At 47.4% G+C, this 22,402-nt stretch overlaps 1 protein-coding gene across 1 annotated transcript; it reads left to right on the top strand.

The window, feature by feature from the left end:
- Positions 1-1,981: 1,981 nt before the first annotated feature.
- Positions 1,982-16,721, top strand: HDHD5 (haloacid dehalogenase like hydrolase domain containing 5; the record flags this gene model as incomplete). Its single annotated transcript, XM_080704947.1, has 8 exons — positions 1,982-2,095; positions 4,794-4,997; positions 6,674-6,786; positions 9,450-9,543; positions 12,215-12,248; positions 14,387-14,561; positions 16,015-16,203; positions 16,388-16,721. 8 exons carry the CDS (start codon positions 1,982-1,984, stop codon positions 16,719-16,721), a joined length of 1,257 nt encoding a protein of 418 aa, XP_080561073.1.
- Between the last annotated feature and the right edge of the window lie 5,681 nt (positions 16,722-22,402).

Genomic DNA, 22,402 nt, shown 5'->3' with positions numbered 1-22,402 from the left:
GGAGTGTCCCCATGATCTGTCTTTAGACTCCCCTAAGAATGAGTAATCCCAGGTGGAAGCAACAGTATCTTTTATGACCTAGCCTTGGAAATCACTCTGTTGTCACTTCCTCTTTTTTTTTTTTTTTTTTTTTTGTGGGTCTGGAAATGGAACCCAGGGGCATTCGACCTCCAAGCTACACTCCCAGCTCTATTTTTTATTCTTTATTTTGATACCGGGTCTCACTAAGTTGCAGAGGACCTCACTAAGTAGCTGAGGCTGTCCGTGAACCATGATCCTCCGGTCTCAGCCTCCTGAATGCTGGGATTACAAACGTGCGCCACCACACCCGCCTTCTTCCTCCTCATTTTATTTATTAAAATTGAGTCAAGGGCCAGCCATCTTGGCTCAGGATTGTAATCTCAGTATACTTGTAATCTCAGTACTTGAGAGGCTCAAACAGGATGATTGCAGGTGTACGGCCAGCCTCAGCTATTTAGTGAGGCTGTCCACAATTAGTGAGACCCTGTCAAGATAATAAAAAATAAGCCTGGCATGGTGGCGCATACTTGTAATCCCCGTGCTTGGGAGGTGGAGACAGGAGGATTGCGCAGGTTCGAAGCCAGCCATGCTGGTTTAAGAGACCTTGTTTCTAAATAAAAATATAAAAATAGGTGTGGGAGTGTAGCCCAAAGGTAGAAGGGTTTCCAGGAACCCCAGTAACACCAAAAGGAAAAAAATAAATAAAATAAAATAAAAAGGGATGGGAGTGTAGCTCAGAGGTAGAACCCTGGATTCCATCCCCAGAACAACAAAACAAACAAACAAACAAACAAAAACAAACAACAAAATTTGGTCTTTAAAGCTGAGGAACAAAGCATATTGCCACATTTTTTTTTTTTTTTTTGCAGGTCCGGGGATGGAACCCAGGGGCATTCTACCTCCGAGCAACACCCCCAGCCCTATTTTTTATTCTTTATTTTGAAACAGGGTCTCACTGAGTTGCAAAGGGCCTGCCTCACTAAGTAGCTGAGGCTGTCTGCGAACCGTGATCCTCCCGTCTAGGCCTCCCAAATGCTGGGATTAACAGCCTGCGCCACCACACCCAGCTTTTGCTAACTTCTAATTTAGCACGGTCCCTGACCATCCCTGACCTCCAATTCCTTCCCTCCCTTTTGGTGCTAAATACTAGGTAGACCCACTCTTAGCACGACTCAGCAGGTACAGATCCAAGGGTCTGGAAAGGGAAAGCCTATATATTTCAAATAACAGGAAATGAGATTCCTCCTCCTTTGAGCCAGTCCCCGCTCAGGTCCAGGGGTCGGCAGATCTAGCAGGCCAGAGCCTCTTGGAGTACTCTACTTTCTCTCAGCTCTCAATGACAAAGTTTATTATTTCCGTATTTGGAGCTGAAGTAATGCTCAGCGTCCAGCTGTGTTGAGTAGCTGTTTGCTGAAAATAGTTATCTGACGCTGGGTCCAGTATCTAGCCCTGCCTCCTTCTCGGTGCTGGGGAAGCCAGGCAAAGGCTCTATCACCCAGCCACCTCCAAGGGACAGGTATTTCCTCTTTTGTCTTATACCTGTCTGAATCTCCCTACAAATTAATTTGAGGGAGGTTATTCACACAGTCTACCCAGGCAGTAGCATAGAGCCTGCAGAAAGACTTCAGCAAATATTTATTGAAAGAATTAAAAGAACTGACACCAGACTAGCATTCCTGGATTGGCTGGAGCTCAGGGGCTTTAAACATCGGAGAGTAAAAAAAAAGTTCTGCTTCCTCAACCTCACTGTGAAATCAAGGTTAGGTTCCCTCCACAATGTCCACACCCTGCCTTTTCCGCGAAAGCCCGGAAGGTTCCAGCAAGTTCCGGGAAGCCGGCAGGTGCGCGGGTCTCGCCCACCTGGCTGGGACCGCGCGGGCTGGACTACGGCTCCCGACAGCCCCCGCGCGGGCGCCGCTGATTGGCTGCGCGGCCCGGGCTGCGCGTGCGCGCGGGGCGGATGGCGGCGCTCGGCCGGGCGGTCGGGCTGTGCGGGCGGGCGGCTCACGTGGCGGCGGGGCTGCGGGGCCGCCTGCCCGGGAGGGGCTACGCCGCGGCGAGGGGCCCGGCTGAGGTGAGAACGCCGCTTCCGCCGCGCGCTCGGGTCGGGGCCGGAGGCCGGGCTCGGAGGGCCGCGCGGGCGTCCCCGGCCTCGGGGAGAAGGGCCCGGCGGGCGGCCGCCGCTGCGACCTTGCGGGCGGCGTCCCACGTACCCTGCCTCGCCGGCCCCGCGGGCGCCCAGCGCGCCGCCGGCCCGAGGGAAAGTCACAGCAAGTGGAGGAAGACCCAAACACCCCCAGCCCCGCATCGGGATGATCACGTCCCCACTGCACCGAGTCCCCCGCAGCTTCTGGGTGCCCTTTGGGGTGTGCTGCTTGCAGTGCAGAAGCGGAAGTGGGTTTGGCGAATCCGAGGGGCCGGAGCAGGGGACTGGGGGCTGAAGGGTCCCTGGTTTGTGCCAGGTGCTGAATCACAATCTCTCAACTGTGGGGGAACATTTAACCCTGGCGTTAGTAGGGAAGCCTCAGCACGGAGCCAGGTGTTTAAATACCCCCCTCTCCCCCGTGGTGCTGGGGATTGAACCCAGGAACAGACCAGCCTTGTTTTTTAATATTTAATTTGAAACAGGGTCTCACTAAGTATCTGAGGCTGACCACGAACCTGCGGCCCTCCTGTCTCAGCCAACCCCAGTACTGGGATTGTGCAAGCGAGCTCTACCACCACCCCACCTGAAGTGTCTTTTCTAAGGTAGACAACTGTGTCAGGAAACTAAACCAAGTTTGCCAAAGCCATACCATCACTTTCCTCTGGGCCCATTTGCCTCTGTGTGTGTGTGTGTGTGTGTGTGTGTGTGTGAGATACTGGGGATGGAACCCAGGGGCTTTCTACCTCCAGGCTACACTCCCATTTTTTTTTTTTTTTTTTTGAGGTGCTGGGGTTTGAACCCAGGAGTAGTCTGCCTCTGAGCTGAACCCCCAGCCATTTATTTATTTATTTATTTATTTATTTATTTATTTATTTTGCACTACTGGGGATGGAACCCAGGGGCATTCTTCCTCCGAGGAACACCCCCAGCCTTCTTTTTTATTCTTTATTTTGAAACAGGATCTCACTGAGTTGCAAAGGGCCTCACTAAGTAGTAGCCGAGGCTCTCCTTGAACTGCAATTCTCCTGCCTCAGCCTCTCAAATGCTGGGATTACAAGTGTGTGCCACCACCCCTGGCTTTTTATTGTTATTTATTATTATTATTTTTTTTTTTTTGTGGTACTGGGGGTGGAATCCAGGGGCTTTTCTACCTCCAGGGTATACTCTCAGACCTTTGGAAACAGGGTCTCACTAAGTTGCTGAGAGCCTCACTAAGTAGCTGAGGCTGGCTTCGAACCTGTGCGATCCTCCTGTCTCAGCCTCCCAAGGGCGGGGATTACAAGCGTGCGCCACCATACCCGGCTGCTTTTTTATTTTTTAATTAAGTTTCCAATTTTTTTTGTGTGTGTGTGGCACTGGGGATGGAACCCAGGGGCTTCCTACCTCTGGACTACACTCCCAGACTTATTTTATGTTTTGTTTGGAAACAGGGTCTCACTAAATTGCTGAGAGCCTCACAATGTAGCTGAGGCTGGCTTTGAACCTGTGTGATCCTCCTGTCTCAGCCTCCCAAGTACTGGGATTACAGGAATGTGCTACCATGCCTGGCTAGCTTTTATATTAATGATGCAAAAATAATTCTAACAAAGGATTATATGCTTAAAAAATGAAAAGAAATAATTGTTATAGATAAATTTGGCCAATCAGAAATCCCATGCCTGAGCCAGGCATAGTGGCGCGCGCATGTAATCCCAGCATTTGGGAGGCTGAGACAGGAGGATTGCATAAATTCGAAGCCAGCCTCAGCTACTTAGGCTCTCAGCAACTTAGTGAGATCATGTTTCCAAATAAACTATAAAAATAGGGCTGGGAGTGTGTCCTGTAGGTAGAAAGTCTCTGGGTTCCACCTTCCAGTACCACCAAAAAGAAAAAAGAAAAGAAAGAAAAGAAATCTCATGCCTGTTATTGCTCTATGATAGAGGACTTACCTAGTATGCATAAGGTCCTGGTATTATTATTATTATTATTATTATTATTATTATTATTAATTTTTTTTTGTGGTACTGGGGTTCCTGGAAGCCCTTCTACCTCTGGGCTACACTCCCAGACCTATTTTTACATTTTAATTTTGGAAACAGGGTCTCCTAAGCCAGCGCGTGCGGCTGGCTTCGAACCTGCGATCCTCCTGTCTCTGCCTCCCAAGCGCGGGGATTACAAGCGTGCGCCACCACGCCCGGCAAGATCCTGGCATTAAACCCCATGCCTTGCTGGGTGTGGTGGTGCACGCTTGTAATCCCAGTACTTGGGAGGCTGAGACAGGAGGATTGCAGGTTTGAAGCCAGCCTCAGCAGCTTAGTGAGGCTCTCAGCAACTTAGTGAGACCCTGTTTCCACATTAAAATATATGTGTGTGTGTGTGTGTGTGTTTATTTATTTATTTATTTATTTATAATAGATCTGGAGATGTAGCACAGAGATGGAAGGCCCCTGGGTTCCATCCTCAGTACCACAAAAACAAAAACAAAACCATGCCTTTATTTCTTTCTTCTTCCTGATATAGTTTCTCAAGGGCTCTGGATGAGCTGAGGGTAGCATTGAACCTTTCTCTTTAAAGGGTTTTTTCTTTTTCCTCCTCTCCTGCCTCTTGGCTCAGCAGTGGTAATTCTCTTCTCTTCCTCTCTGTGCAGAGCCCACCCACCTTTGGGTTCCTGTTGGATATTGATGGAGTGCTCGTGCGGGGCCACAAGGTGATCCCTGCTGCTCTGGAAGCATTCCGCAGGCTGGTGAACTCCCAGGGGCAGCTGCGGGTGCCTGTGGTTTTTGTCACAAATGCTGGGAACATCTTACGACACAGCAAAGCCCAGGAGCTGTCTGCCCTGCTGGGGTGCAAGGTAAGGAAGACAGCCAGAGGTGTGGAAGCCGAGGATCAGCTTCCTAGTGGACCCCAGTCCAGCTGTGTTCCTTTCCCTGGGTTGGGGTACAGTTCAGTAGGCCATGGCCAGTTGGATCGGTGGAAGTCTTTCAACAATGAGGGGGAAATAACTTGAAGTTTTAGTGTGGTCTCATCAGTAGGGTCTCTTACACACACACACACACACACACACACACACACACACACATTCTCTCTCTCTAGTGAGTGCAAAAATATATATATTTTTTTCATGTGTGTATGGTTCTGGGGATTGAACTCATGGGCATTCTACCTCTGAGTTACACCCCCAGCTCTAGTTAATTTAATTTTTTTGTGGCACTGGAGATCGAATCAAGGGCATTCTACCTCTGACCTATACCTCCAGCCCTATTTTATTTTGTTGTTGTTGTTATTATTATTATTATTATTATTATTATTATTATTATTACTATTAGTGGTACTAGGGGTGGAACCCAGAGGCTTTCTACCTCCGGGCTATACTCCCAGACCTTTTTTTTTTTTAAATATTTTATTTGGAAACAGGGTCTCGCTAAGTTGCCGAAAGCCTTACTAAGTAGCCGAGGCTGGCTTCGAATCCATGCAGTCCTCCAGTCTCAGCCTCCCAAGCACGGGGATTACAAGCATGCGCCACCACGTCCGGCACTTACTTTGTTGTTGTTGTTGTTGTTGTTGTTGTTGTTGTTGTTGTTGTTATTTGCGGGCCTGGGGGTGGAACCCAGGGGGATTCGACCACTGAGCTACACCCCCCTGCCCTGTTTTTTATTCTTTATTCTGAAACAGGGTCTCACTAAGTTGCAGAGGGCCTCACTAAGTAGCTGAGGCTGTCTGAGAACCACAATCCTCCAGTCTCCGCCTCCTAAATCCTGGGATTACAAGTATGTGCCATCATGCCCGACTTATTTTTTGTTTTGAAACGGGGTCTCGCTAGGTTCCGAGTCTGGTTACAACGCTGAGGCTGACTTGAATTTGCAATTATCTTGCCTCAGCCTGCCAAGTACCGAGATGATAGGTTTGTGCCACTATGCCTGCTCAGGTCTGTGGTTTCCAAGTGGGGTCTTGAGAAAGCTAAAGGGTCTGAGGGAGTTGAGCTCAACAAGGTTGGTAAGTGGTCAGACCTCACATCAGATGGTATTTCTCTTTTCTTGTCTTGTATGGCAAGAAACAAATTAGGCAGATTTTTTTCATGCCTGTTTGGATGGGTTTTGAAGCATTGAGTACTAGCTGGGCTCAGTGGCACTTGTTTGTAATCCCAGTACTTGGTAGGCTGAGACAGGAGGATCACAAGTTTGAGACCAGCCTTAGCAATTTTGGAGGCCCTCTCCAACTTAGTGAGACTCTATTAAAAAAAAGAATAAAGCCCCTGGATTCCATCCCCAGTACCCCCCCCCCAAAAAAAAAAAGAATAACATAGGTTTGGAGTATAGCTTTTAGGTAGAATACCCCTGGGTTCAATCTTCAGTACCCCCTCCCTCCAAAAAAAGAAGTGTTGAGTGCTTTTTTAAAAAAAGGATATTTTCCCCCTTCATTTTCTGGGCAGTATTTTTCCTTGCCAGGTCCTGCTACTTATGACTCCATTATTTTCCTTCAACTCTGTGTCTTCCTCTGCTCTTCTTTGCCTCTTGGCTGTCCCTACAGGTGGATCCAGACCAAGTCATTCTCTCTCACAGCCCCATGAAGCTCTTCTCTCAATACCACAACAAGCGGATGCTAGTGTCTGGGCAGGGGCCTGTGGTGGAGAATGCTCAATTGTATCCTTTTGGTCCTCTTGCTCCAGCTAAAGGGGCAGGGACAGGACTGGGGCCGCCTTCCTTGACCAAGTGGGGACTGTAGTGGGAAGTGTTGGGCTCAGGGTGTGTGGGATGTGTGGTGGTTCTCTGGGAGTGAGGACAAGTCCTGCCTGTGTTGGTCAGTCCTAGTGCCTAGTGGTTCCTGAAAGCCAGTCCACATGCCCCTACATCAGAATCTTCTGCAGAGCTTAAAATAGTTCAGAGTCTGAGCCTCATCCCTGGATGGAGTCTTGGTCACAGAGTCTAGGGTAAGACTCAGGTTATCTGTCTACTAGGCAGTGCTAGAGATTGCTTTACCACTGAACTACATCTGCAGCCCAGGAGTCTGTATTTAAAAAGCAAACAGCTCTCTGGGTTCTTCTATAACTGGGTTTGGGAGCTTGGCTCCAGCCCTCTTCCATGGGGTGCTCAGTCAGGAGAGAACATAGTCCCTGTTCTTAATGAAGTAGTTTCCGTGCGTGGTGGCATAGGATCCCTGTACTTGGGAGGCTGAGACAGGAGGTTTGAAGCCAGCCTCAGCAGCTTAACTAAGTAGCTTCATCATTTGTATTGGCACTTTCTGGGTACCATGCTGTGTTGCTTGCTGTAAAGGGGAAATGGGACGAAGATAAAAGCTGTGGGATTGTGACTTAATCAGAGAGTTCATACCCAAGGAGGCAAGAATAACAGTTAAGACTGCAGGTGAGAGTGAAGGATGGGAGGGTGGAGGCAGGTCTTAGAGGAGGTAGTGCTGGGACTGACTAGCTCTGGTTCATCCTCAAGATTTTAGTTCCCATCCGTATAATGTCTCTGAAACTGCCTGGCTCCCCATCCCACTAAGGCGTCTCTTCTGGACACATGTATTGGCAGCACTGGTCAAAGTGCAATGGTTTTGGGGTTCATAAGAAGTCTAAGCATGTTGTAATGTTGTAAGGGCCTTGAGGACAGAGATTTTTTTTTTTTTTTTTTTTTTGTATACTGGAGATTGGACCCAAGGGCATTCTGCTTCCAAGATACACCTCTAGACCCCTTTAGTATTGTGGATGTGGTACTGGATATTGAACCCAGTGGCATTCCACCTCTGAGCTACACCCCAGCTCTATTACACTTTTTGTTTTGAAACAGGGTCTTGATAGGTTGCTAAGGTTGTACTTGAACCTGCGATCCTACTGTGTTAGCCTTCCAAGTTCTAGAATTATGGGTGTGTGTCACTGTGCCTGGCCCCTTAAAAAATTAAAAAAAAAACTTTAAAATTTTAAATTAATTAATTAATTAATTAATTTTTGCAGTGCTGGGGATGGAACCCAGGGGCATTCTACCTCTGAGCTACACCCCAGCCCTATTTTTTAGTCTTTTTATTTTTGAAACAGGGTCTCACTGAGTTGTGAAGGGCCTTGCTAAGTAGCTGAAGCTGTCTGTGAACTGTGATCCTTTGGTCTCAGCCTGTCAAATGTTGGGATTATAAGCATGTGCCACCACGCCCAGCTTAAATTTAAATTTTTTTTTTTTTTTTTTTTTTTTGTGGTACTGGGGTTCCTGGAAGCCCTTCTACCTCCGGGCTACACTCCCAGACCTATTTTTATACTTTTTTATTTGGAAACAGGGTGTCTTAAGCCAGTGCATGCATCTGGCTTTGAACCTACGTGATCCTCCTGTCTCAGCCTCCCAAGCGCGGGGATTACAAGCGTGTGCCACCATGCTCGGCGTAATTTTTTAATTTTTAATTTAATTTTTAATCCTGGTCAAATCCAGGATTGTACCTCCAACCCCAATTTTTTTTTCTTTCTTTTTTTCTTCCTTCCTTCCTTCCTTTTCTTTTTTTTTTTTTTTCCAGTATTGGGGATTGAACCCAAGGACTTTCTACCTCCAAGCTACACCCCCAGCCCTATTTATTTTTATTTTTATGTTTTTCGCAGTACTGGGGATGGAAAGCAGGGGCATTCTACCTCTGAGCTACCTCCAGCCCTATTTTCTTTCTTTTTTTTTTTTTTATTCTTTATTTTGAGACAGCATCTCAATGAGTTGCAAAGGGCCTCACTAAATAGTAGCTGAGGTTGTCCATGAACCACGATCCTCCTGTCTCAGCCTCACAAATGCTGGGATTACAAGCGTGTGCCACCACACCTGACATTTTTTTATTCTTTATTTTGAGACAAGGTCTCATTAAGTTGCAAGGGCCTCACTAAGTAGCTAAGGCTAGCCTTGAACCTGCGATTCTCCAGTACTGGGATTACAATTGTATGCTACCACACCTGGCTTTATTCTTTATTTTGAAACAGGGTCTCTCTAAGTTCTGGACGGCCTACTGGCCTTGAACCTGTGCTCCTCCTGTCTCAGCCTCCCAAGTACAGGGTTTACAGCGTGTGCCACTATGCTGGGTTGAGGATGGAGATTTTATATGCCTTTGCACTTGGGGTGTGCTGGTTTAGGAACTGCCACCTGGAGTGTGCCCAGTGGCTGCTGAGGATGGCCCTGGCATGCTCCTGTCCACTTTGCCACCTGTCACAGCCACCTGCTGACCCCTTCAGGGTTTATAATGTGCTGCCTGCCTGGTGATGTGTGGGGCTGGTTCCCCTCACTTGTGATGTATTCAGAATGACATCTTCCCCAAACCGTCCATCTTTGCTTCCCTGACCTTGCTCCAGATTGGGCTTCCAGAATGTCGTTACCGTGGACGAGCTGCGGACAGCCTTCCCAGTTCTGGACATGGTGGATCTTGAGCGGCGGCCAAAGAGCACGGTAAGAAGGAGTACGGGCTGGGCCATTTCGCCTGGTTACCCTCCTGGGATCTCAGTGTTCAGTTTTGCCCTCCTCTTCCCTGTGTTGGCTCCTCTGCTTACCTTGCCACTCTTGCTGAGAACTGTGTTCTGTTCCTGCTTCTGCAGTGTGGCCTCTTTGTGGGTGGCATCCGGCTCAGGATTGTGCTCCCTGGAGTTGAGTCACCCCGAGGAGCAGAAGGCACCAAGCCCTTCCCTTTCTGCAGTGTTTGCAATTGGTTGGAAACCCCTTTCAGGGGCCCAGCATCTCCTGCATCTGATAGTTTTGTATTTACCCATGGGCTTTCCTAGTGTAGCGTGGGAGAATCATTAACCTTTGTTAGATCACTCTTGCTGCTCCTTTATTCTGAAGCATGATACAAAGAGTTACCTCAGGGGAAGCAGCTTGCTTATAAAAGAAACACTGGCAGTTCTGTGTATCTGCCCATGTACCTTTTGGGTTTGGTTCCTATTTAAACATTGGCTTCCTTTCTCCCTTTGTCTCTCCCTCCTTGCACGTGCTAGGCAAGCATTCCATCAGGGAGCTTTATCCCCAGCCTGTGGGTTTTTCTCTTGTAATCAGCAAGTCTAGGCCTTTCATTGATCCTCTTGAATGTCACTACCTATCTTTTGTGTGTGGGGGGAGGGTACTGGGGATTGAACCCAGACACATGCCCAGCCCTTTTTATTTTTGTTCTGAAAAAGGTTCTTGCTAGCTTGTTGAGAGTTTGCTGAGGCTAACTTCAAACTGGCGATCTTCCTGTCTCAGCCTCCCAGATAGTGGATTACAGGAGTGTCTACCCCACTTGGCCGACTGCCTGTCTCCTGAGGTGCCCTGGCCTACTTCTCATGTCATCTTTACATCTGTGAGTTAGGTTTACATTTGTGCGTTTGTGGCACTAGGCTTGAGCCCAGGGGCGTTTCATCTCCAAGCTAATCTCCCAGCCTTATTTGATTTATTTATTTTTGTGGTTGTTATTATTATTAGTTACTTATTTATTTTTTTTGGTTGTACTGGGAATTGAACCTGAGGGCAGTCTATCTCTGAGCTACACTCCCAGCCCTATTTTTTCTTTTTTTTTTTTTTTTTGGTACTAGGGATTGAACCCAGAGGCAGTCTACCTCCAAGCTGTACCCCCAGCCTGATTTTATTTCTTTTTCTTTTTCCTTTCTTTTCTTTTTTTTCCTTTCTTTTCTTTTTTTCTTTTTTCTTTTCTTTTTTTTTCTTTTCTTTCCTCTCCTCTCCTCTCCTCTCTCTCTGTCTCTGTCTCTGTCTCTCTCTTCCTTTCTTTTTTGTGTTACTGGAGATGGAACCCAGAGGCCTTCTACCTCCGGGCTCTACTCCCAGACCTATTTTATACTTTATTTGGAAACAGGGTCTCATTGAGTTGCTGAGAGACTCACTAAATAGCTGAGGCTGGCTTCGAACCTGTGCGATCCTCCTGTCTCCGCCTCCCAAGTGCGGGGATTACAAGTGTGCACCACCACGCCCGGCCCAGCTTCTGTTTTTAATCATTATTTTGAAACAGGGTCTTACGAGGTTGATAGGCTTACTACTTCCTAATATTGTCCTCAAACCTGTGATCCTCCTGTTTCAGCCTCCCAAGTACTGGGATTACAAGCACGCACCACCACGCCTGGCTTATTTTTTATTTTGAAACAGAGTCTCACCAAGTTGCTGAGGCTGGCCTTGAACTTGAGATCCTCTTCTCTCAGCCTCCCAAGTGCTAGAGTTACAGGTTTGTGCCACCACACCCAGATAATTTAGGTTTTAAGTCACACCACTCTCAAAATTTGGTGAAATATAGTTATAAACAGACAAACATACTTTATTTTTATACCACAAGTTCTTCTTCCAGAGCCTTCCATTTGTGAGCATCCTCCTTGAGCCACACAGATTTTGTGGAGTACTAGAACATGGAGGGGAACAGATCTCAGAGTAGTTTGGAGCCTGAAGCCCACACAGGGCAAGAACTCCTGCAAGTCCAGGGCCGTTTGGTGGCAGAGCCAAGATTATGATGGCTTCTAGAAGGAGTAGACCCCAAGAGGCTGGTAAAGTGAAATCTCTGACACCCTATTGCTCCTTTTCTCCATCGGCTATCTTCATCTTTTTTTTTTTTTCTTTGCGGGTCTGGGGATAGAACCCAGGGGCATTCGACCTCCAAGCTGCACCTCCTGCCCTATTTTTTTATTCTTTATTTTGAGACAGGATCTCACTAAGTAACGGAGGGCCTCACTAAGTAGCTGAGGCTGTCTGCAAACCATGATCCTCTGGTCTCATTCTCCTGAATGCTGGGATTACAAGTGTGCGCCACCACGCCCGGCTTCTTCATCTTTAGCTATCTACTTTTGGGAACTCTTGCTTGGCCTGCATCTTGCTTCCTGTCCTGGCTGGGAAAGATGACTGACCACCCTCGTCCTGACTGACTCCCTATGTGATATTCCTTGACCTGAGCTGGGCCAACCTCGTGGTCATCTTTCCCCTTTGTGAACTTCTTCCTCACTCCTGTGCAGCTTTTCCCTGGCTTGAACAGGACTGTGGGATGGTTTCTGATCTGAGCACAATGTGTCCTTCCTTTGGACTCACCCCTGAAGGCTGGGTGTGATTCTCTGGGAGTGGAGAGTAACTGATGGGCCTCTTTGTCTCTTGGCAGCCCCTTCAGAAGAGTGACTTTCCGGCTATTGAAGGTAACAGGTGCTCTTCCCGTGCGGGAGTGGGCCCTTTCTCTTTCTGTCCTCTCAGGCCCTCAGGCTGTTTGATTGTGGTTTGCCTGGAGCCTGCTGGGGTGGCAAGAGTGGCATTGTGCAGCAGGATACCTGGGTTCTGGTCCTGCGTCTGCCACTCACTCCTCTGAGACATTAGTCAGGTTTTCCTTCCCCCTACCATTCACTTTATGCTGAAAAATTGTAAACTTAAGAGAATCTTAGAATGCAAAGGCACCAAGAAGCAGTCTAGTCTAGTATTTTCTCAACATAATAATGTATTTCAATATGTAATAATCATTCAAGAAGTTGTCAACTTAGTGTCTATTAACACTGTACAAAAATACTTTGTGATTATATATGATGGAATTGGTCCTAGTAATTATGAACAGGTTGTTTACTTACATGAATATTAGATGAAATATTTGGATATTATTAGGATGATTTTTTTTTATGTGGTACTGGGGATGGAACCAAGGGGTATTCACTGAGCTATACCTCCTGCCCTATTTTTTATTCTTTATTTTGAAACAGGGTCTCAGCCAGGCATGGTGGCACATACTTGTAATTCCAGCATTTGGGAGGCTGAGACAGGAGGATGGCAGTTTGTGGACTGCCTCAGCTACTACTTAGTGAGGCCCTTTGCAACTCAGTGAGACCCTGTTTCAAAATAAAGAATAAAAAAAGGGCTGGGGTAAAGCTCAAAGGTAGAATGCTTCTGGGTTCCATCTCCAGTACCGGAAAAAAAAAAAAAAGAGCAGGGTCTCACTGAGTTGCAAAGAGCCTCACTAAGTAGTTGATGCTGTCAGAGAACTGCGATCCTCCTGTCTCAGTTTCCCAAATTTTTTTACAAGCGTGCGCCACCACTCCCAACTCAGTTTTGATTGTGCAGGACATCACCTTTTTTTTTTTTTTTTTTTTGTGGTACTGGGGATGGAACCCAGGGACGTTCTACTCTATTTTTTTAGTCTTTATTTTTGAAACAGGGTCTCACTGAGTTGCAAAGGGCTTCACTAAGTAGCTGAGGCTGTCTGAGAACCATGATCCTCCTGTCTCAGTCTCCCAAATGCTAGGATTGCAAGTGTGTGCTACCACCTCTGGTTAGGACATCACCTTCTAAGTGTGTCATTGTGACAATTAAAATATATTCTCCTTTTTTTTTTTTAAGTGAACCTAGGGCTTCATGCGTACTAAGCAAGCACCCCAACCTCCAATTTCTAAAACACCTCCCTAGAGGGACACCACTGCTCCACTGAGAACCTCAGGTCTAGTTCAGGTCACTAGTCTTGTAGCTAATATCAGCTACTACTTGCTTTGTGCTTGTTTGTCCAGCACTGGGTTGAATGTTGTCTATCTCATTTTTATTCTCATGACAGCACTATAGGGAAGTGTTGATATTGTGTAGCTGAAGCGTAGAGAAGGCAAGTAACTGCCATAGTCTTGTAGGAAGATTGGCAGAGTCAGGGCTGGAATTCAGGGCTCTGTCAATCCAACCCCTGCTCTTGGCCGCACAGTTGTACTTGCCTCTGGAACTTAGAAGTGACTGAGGGCCAGGCATGGTGGCGCACGCTTGCAATCCCAGCATTTGGGAGTCTGAGACCAGAGGATCATGGTTCACAGACAGCCTCGGCTACTTAGTGAGGCCCTGTTTCAAAATAAAGAATAAAAAATAGGGTAGGGGGTGTAGCTCGGAGGTCAAATGCTTCTAGGTTCCATCCCCAGACCCGCAAAAAAAAGTGACTGAGGGAGGGCAGGCCCCCTGCAGAGTACACACTGGGTGAGGTGTGGTGGGCAGAGGCCCAGTCAGCGGTAGGAAGCAGTCAGACTTTTGCTTCTCTTTTTAAAACTTGTATAAAGTATCAGTGGACATAGTTAAAGTGGGAGTCCTTAGGGCGCTCCTTGCTAGGCCTAAGTTTTGCTCACCCAGGGCGAATGGATAAGCAGTTCAGTCAGGGATGGTCCAAGGAACTGTACCTCTGCCCAGATGTATGCCACAGTGAAGAGCTCTGGGTGGGTAGCACCAGCTAGCCTCTGCTGCCTCCTGAGGGCCCTCTAGCTGCCCCCCCCCAAGAAGGGCAGGCTGAGTACCCTGCACCCCTCACCCTGTGCCTCTGCTCTTTAAGGGGTGCTTCTCCTTGGGGAGCCAGTCCGCTGGGAGACAAGCCTACAGCTGATCATGGATGTCCTCCTCAGCAATGGGAACCCTGGGACTGGCCTGGCTACAGCCCCCTATCCCCACCTGCCTGTCCTGGCCAGCAACATGGATCTCCTTTGGATGGCTGAAGCCAAGATGCCCAGGTGAGGACACAGGCGCCCAACTATGGGCCTGGCAGCCAATTTCTAGCTGCTGCCTCTGCACTCTTGGGGTCAGGTTCCCACCCATCATTTAGATGCTCTGGGTGGTTGGAATCTGCCTAGATAAACCCTCTAGTTGCTATGGTAACTTGGCCCCCAGGAGGCTTTTGGGATTAATTTGTACATTAGTTATTGAACTAAAACTATAGATTACTGAGTATGAAGATGTATTGAGGTTTTTGGTTTTTTTGTGCTGGTAATTGAACCCAGGGGCATTCTACCTCTGATCTGCACCCTCAGCCCTATTTTATTTTATTTTTTATTTTGAAAGCATCTTGGCTGTGTTGTTGAGGGTCTTGCTAAATTGCTGAGGCTACCCTTAAAATTGCAAAACTCCTGTCTCAACCTCCCAAGACTGGGATTACAGGCCTGTGCCATCATGTCTGCCTTGAAATGATTTTTTTTTTTTTTTTTTTTTGGTGTGTGTGTATGTGGTACTAGGGATTGAACCCAGAGGGCATTCTACCTCTGAACTACAAACCCCCAGCCCCTTTTTTTTTTTTTTTTTTTTTTTTGTACTAGGGATTGAACTTGGGCATTCTGTCTCAGCTAAATATCCAGCCCTATTTTATTTATTTATTTAATTTATTTATTTATTTTGTGGTATGGGGGATGGAACCCAGGGGCCTTCTATCTCTGGGCTATACTCTCAGACCTATTTTTATATTTTATTTGGAAACAGGGTCTCACTAAGTTGCTGAGAGCCTTACTAAGTAGCTGAGGTTGGCTTCGAACCTGCGTGGTCCTCATGTCTCAGCCTCCCAAGTACTGGGATTACAAACATGTGCCACCACACCCGGCCTTATTTTTATTTTGAAATAGGGTCTTGCTAGGTTGATGAGAGTCTCACTACTTGCTGAGGCTGTCCTTTAACCATAATTCTCCTGTCTCAGCCTCCCAACTACTGGGATTATAGGCCAGCTTATTTTTTATTTTGAAGCAGGGTCTGCTAAATTGCTGAGGCTGGCCTTGCAGTTCTCCTGTCTCAGCTTCTCAGGTACTGGTTTTATTTCATTTTATTTTATTTAAAAATTTTTTTTGGTACTGGGGTGGAACCCAGGGGCTTTCTACCTCTGGGCTATACCCCAGACCTATTTTTTTAAATATTTTATTTGGAAACAGGGTCTCACTTAAGTTGCTGAGAGCCTCACTAAGTAGCTGAGGCTGGCTTCGAACTTGTGCGATCCTCCTGTCTCAGCCTCCCAAGCGCTGGGATTACAAGCACGTGCTACCACGCCCGGTTCAGGTACTGGTTTTAGAAGTGTGCTACTTTGCCCGGCCCCTTCTTAAATTTTGAGACAGGGCTAGCTCAATAAATCGTTCAAGGCTGGCCTTGAACTTGCGATCGTGTTGCAGATGACCTAGACATCTGAGCTGATGGACTTTTCTTGAACAGGTTTGGCCATGGCACCTTCCTGCTCTGCCTGGAAACCATTTACCAGAAAGTGACGGGCAGGGAACTGAGATACGAGGGCCTGATGGGCAAACCTAGCATCCTCACTTACCAGTATGCAGAGGACCTGATCAGGCAGCAGGCGGAGAGGCGGGGCTGGGCCACCCCCATCCAGAACCTCTATGCTGTAGGGTAAGCCCCACTTCATCTCATCCCTTTCACAGCTTCCCTTCCCCTTCCTCCTCTGTTCTTGCTGCCCCTGTTTCCCTGTTTCTCAGTAACATTTCTGCCCCTCAAATTGATCTCTGCTCTCTTTGCCTGTGATACTGACCTTGGATTTTCTCCTTTCCTTTTCCGATATGGCTGCCCCTGCCAGTGATAACCCTATGTCTGATGTCTATGGTGCCAACCTGTTCCACCAGTACCTACAGATGTCAAAGCATGGGGGAGCAGAGAAGATAGGGGCCGGTGGCCTGTGGAAGCAGCAGCCCTCAGCAACACAGAACTGTACCTCCATCCTTGTGTGTACTGGTGTGTATACTCCCCAGAACCCAGGCTCCACAGATCCTGCCCAGGAAGAAGCGGCTCCTCCATTCCATGGGCACCGGGATTTCAGCTTCAGCCCAGGGCTCATGGAAGCATCCCATGTTGTGAACGACATCAGCGAGGCTGTGCAGCTGGTTTTCCACCGGGAGGGCTGGGCTTTATAGTGAGGGTGTGCTGGAGGCAAGAGGAAGGGTGGGAGCCTGGGCTGCAGGTATGTCCTGTTTGCTGGTTCTGTTCAGGCCACCAGGCATCAGGTTATGGCCTGGCTCTTAGCACTGTCTTCCTGTTGCTCCACGGATGGAATGCTACTGGTCAAGAGGGCAGTGGTGTCTAGTTGGGTGTGGTGTCACATGCCTGTTATCCCAGCTACTAAGGAGGCTGAGGCAGAGGATCCCAAGTTTGGGGCCAACCTGCGTAATTTATCAAGACCCTGTTTAAAAATACAAAAAAGTCTGGTTAGAGATGGAGCACCCCAGTGGAGACCAGAGGATCGTGGTTTGTGGACAGCCTCAGCTACTTAGTGAGGCCTCCGCAACTTAGTGAGACCCTGTTTCAAAATAAAGAATAAAAAAAAGGGCAAGGAGTGTAGCTCGGAGGTCAAATGCCCCTGGGTTTCATCTCCAGACATGCACACACACACAAAAAGACAGTATGACTCTACCATCTTGAACTCCATTAAGATGTATGACTACAATGCACCAATTAGAAAAAAAAGACAGCGGTGGCCTCAATGGTAGAGCATATGCCTAGCACACGGCCCTGGGTTCTACCCAGCACATAAAACAGAAAGACAGTGACTTACTTTTCTTGCTGGGCAGTAGCCATGGAAATGGACCTTGGATAGCATTTCATGTGGAACTATTGGGCTTTCTGCACCCAGTTCCTCTGCATCTTTCCTGGCAGTTTGACCTCAAGCCAGTCCTTTACCTCTGCCTCAGTTTCCTCCTTTTCAGTAGGCCTGAAAAAAGAGGAGGTGGTATGGGATAATGTAGGAGTTGCTTACTGAAGGAGCCACTGTGTGCAGCAAGGCACATAATTAACACAATACTCTCATTCTGACCAACCACACCCCATTCTCTTTAGGGTCTTGTTAAGTTGCTGAGGCTGCCCTTGAACCTGCAGTCCTCCTGTCTCAGCCTCTCAAGTACTGGGAATACTTGTGCTGCCATGCCTGGCTACACACTACTTTTTTTTTTTTTTTGTATGTTAGTTTATTGCTCAGGACATCGGGCCTTTTTTTTAATTGAAGTCATTTTAATAAATACTGATTTTCCTTCTCTTGTGAAGGCTTGTGTGGATACACTGAGTCCTGTGGATGAATGGTGTATGTAGTACTCTCTGGAGGCAGAGATTGTGGCTTTTCACTCCATCAGGTGCTCTTGCTCTTGACTTCTTTCCTGCCTCTATACTTCCTCCCACCCCAAACCTACACTCAGTCTGGGCTGCGAAGTCTGCGTTTGTCTAGGAATGAGTTATGCCTGGCTTTGGCATATGCTTAGCAACTTCCTTGGTGTAGGGGGAAAAAAAAAATCTTGATTATGGTCTGTTCTATGGAGGGAGTTCTCCTATAGAGGGTCTAGAAAGCATGTGTTTCTTTGCACAGTCCTTCCTTTAGGAGTAAGCCAACTCCATTTTTTACCTGTCTCCTGTGACCTCATTTTTGTCAGATCCTCTGGAAGGCATGCCTTGAAGCCGTAGCCCCAGTGTGGTGCGATTGAGGGTGGCCTAGTGGAAGGTCTTCGGGTCATTGGGGCCTGCCCTTGGTTTGGACCTGGAATGTTCCTCAAAGATTCATGTACTGCGGGCATGGTGGCACACGCTTGTAATCCCCGTGCTTGGGAGGCAGAGACAGGAGGATCGTGCAGGTTAGAAGCCAGCCGCGCTGGCTTAGGAGACCCTGTTTCCAAAAATAAAATAGGTCTGGGAGTGTAGCCCGGAGATAGACGGGCTTCCAAGAACCCCAGTACCACCAAAAATAAAATAAATAAATAAATAAATAAAACAAAGATTCATGTACTGAAGGCTGGGTCCCAGTGCAGCAGTGTTCAGGGTGGGGCTTTGGGGAAGACTGAATGATGAGGGCTGTGATCAGCTGGCTTGGTGGTGCACCCCTGTAATCCCAGTACTTGGGGCCTGAGACAGGAGGACCGCAGGTTCAGCAACAAAGCGAGGCCCTCAGCAACCTAGTGAGACCCTGTTTCCAAGTAAAGAAATAAAATCAGTCTGAGGGCATAGGTGGGAGGTAGAATGCCTCTAAGTTCAATCTCCAATACCAAAAATAAATCAGTAAATAAGAATCATAAAAATGAGGACTGTGTATAAATCCCTCAATGTTCTCATGATGGAATGGGAGGTGGTGGAATCAGCAGGGTGGGGCCACGTTGGGGAAGTAGGTCAGTGGGGTATCTCTGAGAAGGCTGTGTCTCACCCAGCCCCTCTCTCTGCGTCCCCTCTCCCAGGAGATGAGCAGCTCTACTTCTCCATGTTCTCTCTGCCCTGGTGTTCTGTTTCGCCAAAGGCCCAAAGTGATGGGGCCAGTGACAATAGACTGAAGTCACAAGCAGAAATCTTTCCTCCTTTTTGTTTTTTTGGTACTGGGGTTTGATTGCAGGAGCATTCTACCTCTGAGCTGCACCCACCGCATTTTATTTTATTTATTTATTTATATTTATTTATATATCTTTTATTTTTTGGTGGTACTGGGGATGGAATCCAGGAGCCTTCTACCTCCGGGCTATACTCCCAAACCTATTTTATATTTTATTTGGAAACAGGGTCTCTTAAGCCAGCTGAGGCTGGCTTTGAACCTACGTGATCCCCCTGTCTCAGCCTCCCAAGCGCGAGGATTACAAGCATGCGCCACCACGCCTAGCTAATTTTATTTTTCATTTTGAAACAGGGTGTCACTGAGTTGCTGCGGCTGCCTGGGAACCTACAATCCTCCTGTCTCAGCCTCCCAGGTGCTGGGATTGTAAGTGTGCATCACCACACTTGGCTCTTGTTTCCTTTTAAGTGGCTTCTGTCAGGTATTTTGTCAGTGACAAAGCCGACTGCCTGTTGATGAGGATGTCCTCTTCCTCTTTCTGCTTCTCGGCCGTAAGGTGAGCAGGCTTTGCTCTGCCGAGTGCTTCTAGCATGGCGTACTGCTTCAACATAGACCCAGCCATGATGATGCCAACCTATCAAACCCAAACCCCCCAAATGTTTGCCAGAAGAAACCTTTCCTCTTTATATGTTGATTTATGTCAGGCTTGTTTTGTTTTGAAGTACTGGGGGTTGAGCCCAGGAGCATTCTACACTGAGCCATACCCTTAGCCTTTGTGTGTGTGTGGTACTGGAGATCGAACCCAGGGGAGTTCTGTCTCTGAGCCACACCCTCAGCCCTCTTTTATTTTTTAATTTCAAACAGAGTCTTGCTAGGTTGATGAGAGTCTTGCTACATTGCCAATGCTATTCCCAAACCTGTGATCTTCGTGTCTTAGCCTCCTAAGTATTGGGATTACTCGCATCTGTCATCACACAGCTATTTTTAGCTTAAAAAAAAAAAGAAAAAGCTGGGCATGGTGGTACAAGCTTGTAATCCCAGTACTTGGGAAGCTAAGACAGGAGAATTGCACGTTTGAGGACAGCCTCAGCAAACAGTGAGACTCAGGGCCACACCAGGTAGCCAAAGCTGGCCAAGAACCTGTGATCCTCCTGTCTCAGCCTCCCAAGTACTGAGATTACAGGCAGGTGCCACTACACACAGCTGCCTCATAGTATTGTAAAGGTGAGGAGCAGAGATTAAGAGAGGATGGCCAGAGGAATAGAATTGAGAGCTGGCATCCTGACAGCTGAATGAAGAACATGTATTGTGCTCACCCCACAGGTACTAGAGCCTAACCATGTCTAAAACCAAGCACAGCCAAGCCCACTCTTCAGCTCCCCAAGTGTAATGTAGCTCTCCTACACGGTCCTCTGGTTCCAGGCTCCTTCCTTCTCAGTGTCTAGGCCAGAGACTTGGATTCATGGGCCTCTTCCATTTCCTTTCCCTTATCAGTTTTGTCTTTAGAATGCATGTTTTGGAGCTGGGCAAGCTGGTGCATGCTTGTAGTCTCAGTACTTGGGAGGCTGAGACAGGACTGCAGTTTGGAAGCCAGCCTCAGCAACTTAGTGAGGCCCTCTGCAACTTAGACCCTGTTTCAAAATAAAGAATAAAAAATAGGGCTGGGGGTGTAGCACAGAGGTAGAATGCTCCTGGGTTCCATCCCCAGTACCTCAAAACAAAGACCTTCTTGTGAGCCAGGCACACTCCTGTAATCCCAGTACTTGGGAGACTGAGACAGGAGGATCACAGGTTTGAGGTCAGCCTCAGAAACCTAGTGTAAAGAACCTGTTTCAAAATGAACAAGTAAAAAGGTGTTGAGTATACCTCAGAGGTAGAATGCCTGTGGACTTAATCCTCAATACAAAAAAAAAAAAAGAAATGCTCTTACTGTCCTTGACTTACCTTCTCACTGAAAGTCACAATTTTTACCCCAGCACAAATGCCTGCCCATCCTGTCAGCCCATGTCCTCTGGGACTCCACCTGCTCTTCTCCCTCCTTCAGTTCACGCTTGTCCACTGGCCGTAGCTGTTCCAAGCACACTTCTGTCTCAGGGCCCCGTACCTCAGTTCCTATCTACGTCCTGCTCATTCCAGTTCTTCCTCTCTTCCCCATCACTTCTTCAAGATCTGGTGGCTGAGTAACCTCATAGGCTTCCAAGTGTGCAGAACAGCACGTGCCTTGCAACACGTATGCAGATCTGTGGGAGTTTTGTCTAAATCAGCTGCCTTTATTTGCTCAATCCCAAACTGAATGAAAGTATTAACCATTTGTATTTTCTTGGAGCCAAGTGAAAAATAAAAATACTGTAAGTCAGTTCGAATAGGATGTAAATCTGTGTGTGTGTGTGTGTGTGTGTGTGTGTGTGTGTGTATTACTGGGGATTGAACCCACAGGCATTCTGAGCTATACCCTCAGTTTGATTTTTTTTGTTTTTTGTTTTGTTTTGGGGGTGGAACCCAGAGGCTTTCTACCTCCGGGCTATACTCCCAGACCTATTTTATATTTTATTTGGAAACAGGGTCTCACTGAGTTGCTGAGAGCCTCACTAAGTAGCTGAGGTTGTCCACGAACCATGATCCTCTGGTCTCAGCCTCCTGAATACTGGGATTACAAATGTGCGCCACCATGCCCGGCTATACCCTCAGTTTGATTTTATTTTATTTTGAAAGAGGGTCTCATTAAGTTATGGAGGGCCTAATTTCCTGAGGCTGGCCACAAACCTGCAATCCTCCTGTCTCAGCCTCTCGAGCACTGGGATTACAAGTGTGCGCCACCATGTCAGTCTTCATATTTTTATTTTTTTTTATGTACTGGGAATTGAACTCAGGGGTACTCTGCCATTCAGCTACATCCCATTCTTCCTCCCTTGCCTTTTTTCATAAAAAAATGGAAGTATTTAGGAGGCTGAGACAGGGCCTCAGCAACTTAGGGAACCCCTGTTTCAAAATAAAATAGTGCTCGGGGTGTAACTCAGGAAGAATGCCCCTGGGCTCAATCCCTAGCACTGAAAAATACATATGACATTTGAGACAGGGTCTATAAATTGCTGAAGCTCGCCTTGAACTTGCAGTCCTCCTGCAGTCCTCCTGCCTCAGCCTCCTGAGTAGCTTGGATTACAGGTGTGTACCACTGTGCCCAGCTTTATTTAAAAAATTTGTGTTTATTTTTTTAGGGCTTATTAAACCTAGGGCCTTGTGCATGCTACATAAGTGTTGTACCATTGAGTTACGTCCCTATTCTTTTTTTTTTCTTTTGTG

Source organism: Muscardinus avellanarius (genome assembly GCF_963383645.1).
Source record: "Muscardinus avellanarius genome assembly, chromosome: 11".
Taxonomy (NCBI): Eukaryota; Metazoa; Chordata; class Mammalia; order Rodentia; family Gliridae; genus Muscardinus; species Muscardinus avellanarius.
The sequence above is the reverse complement of the archived record's forward strand: the minus strand, read 5'-3'. Positions and strand labels throughout refer to the sequence as shown.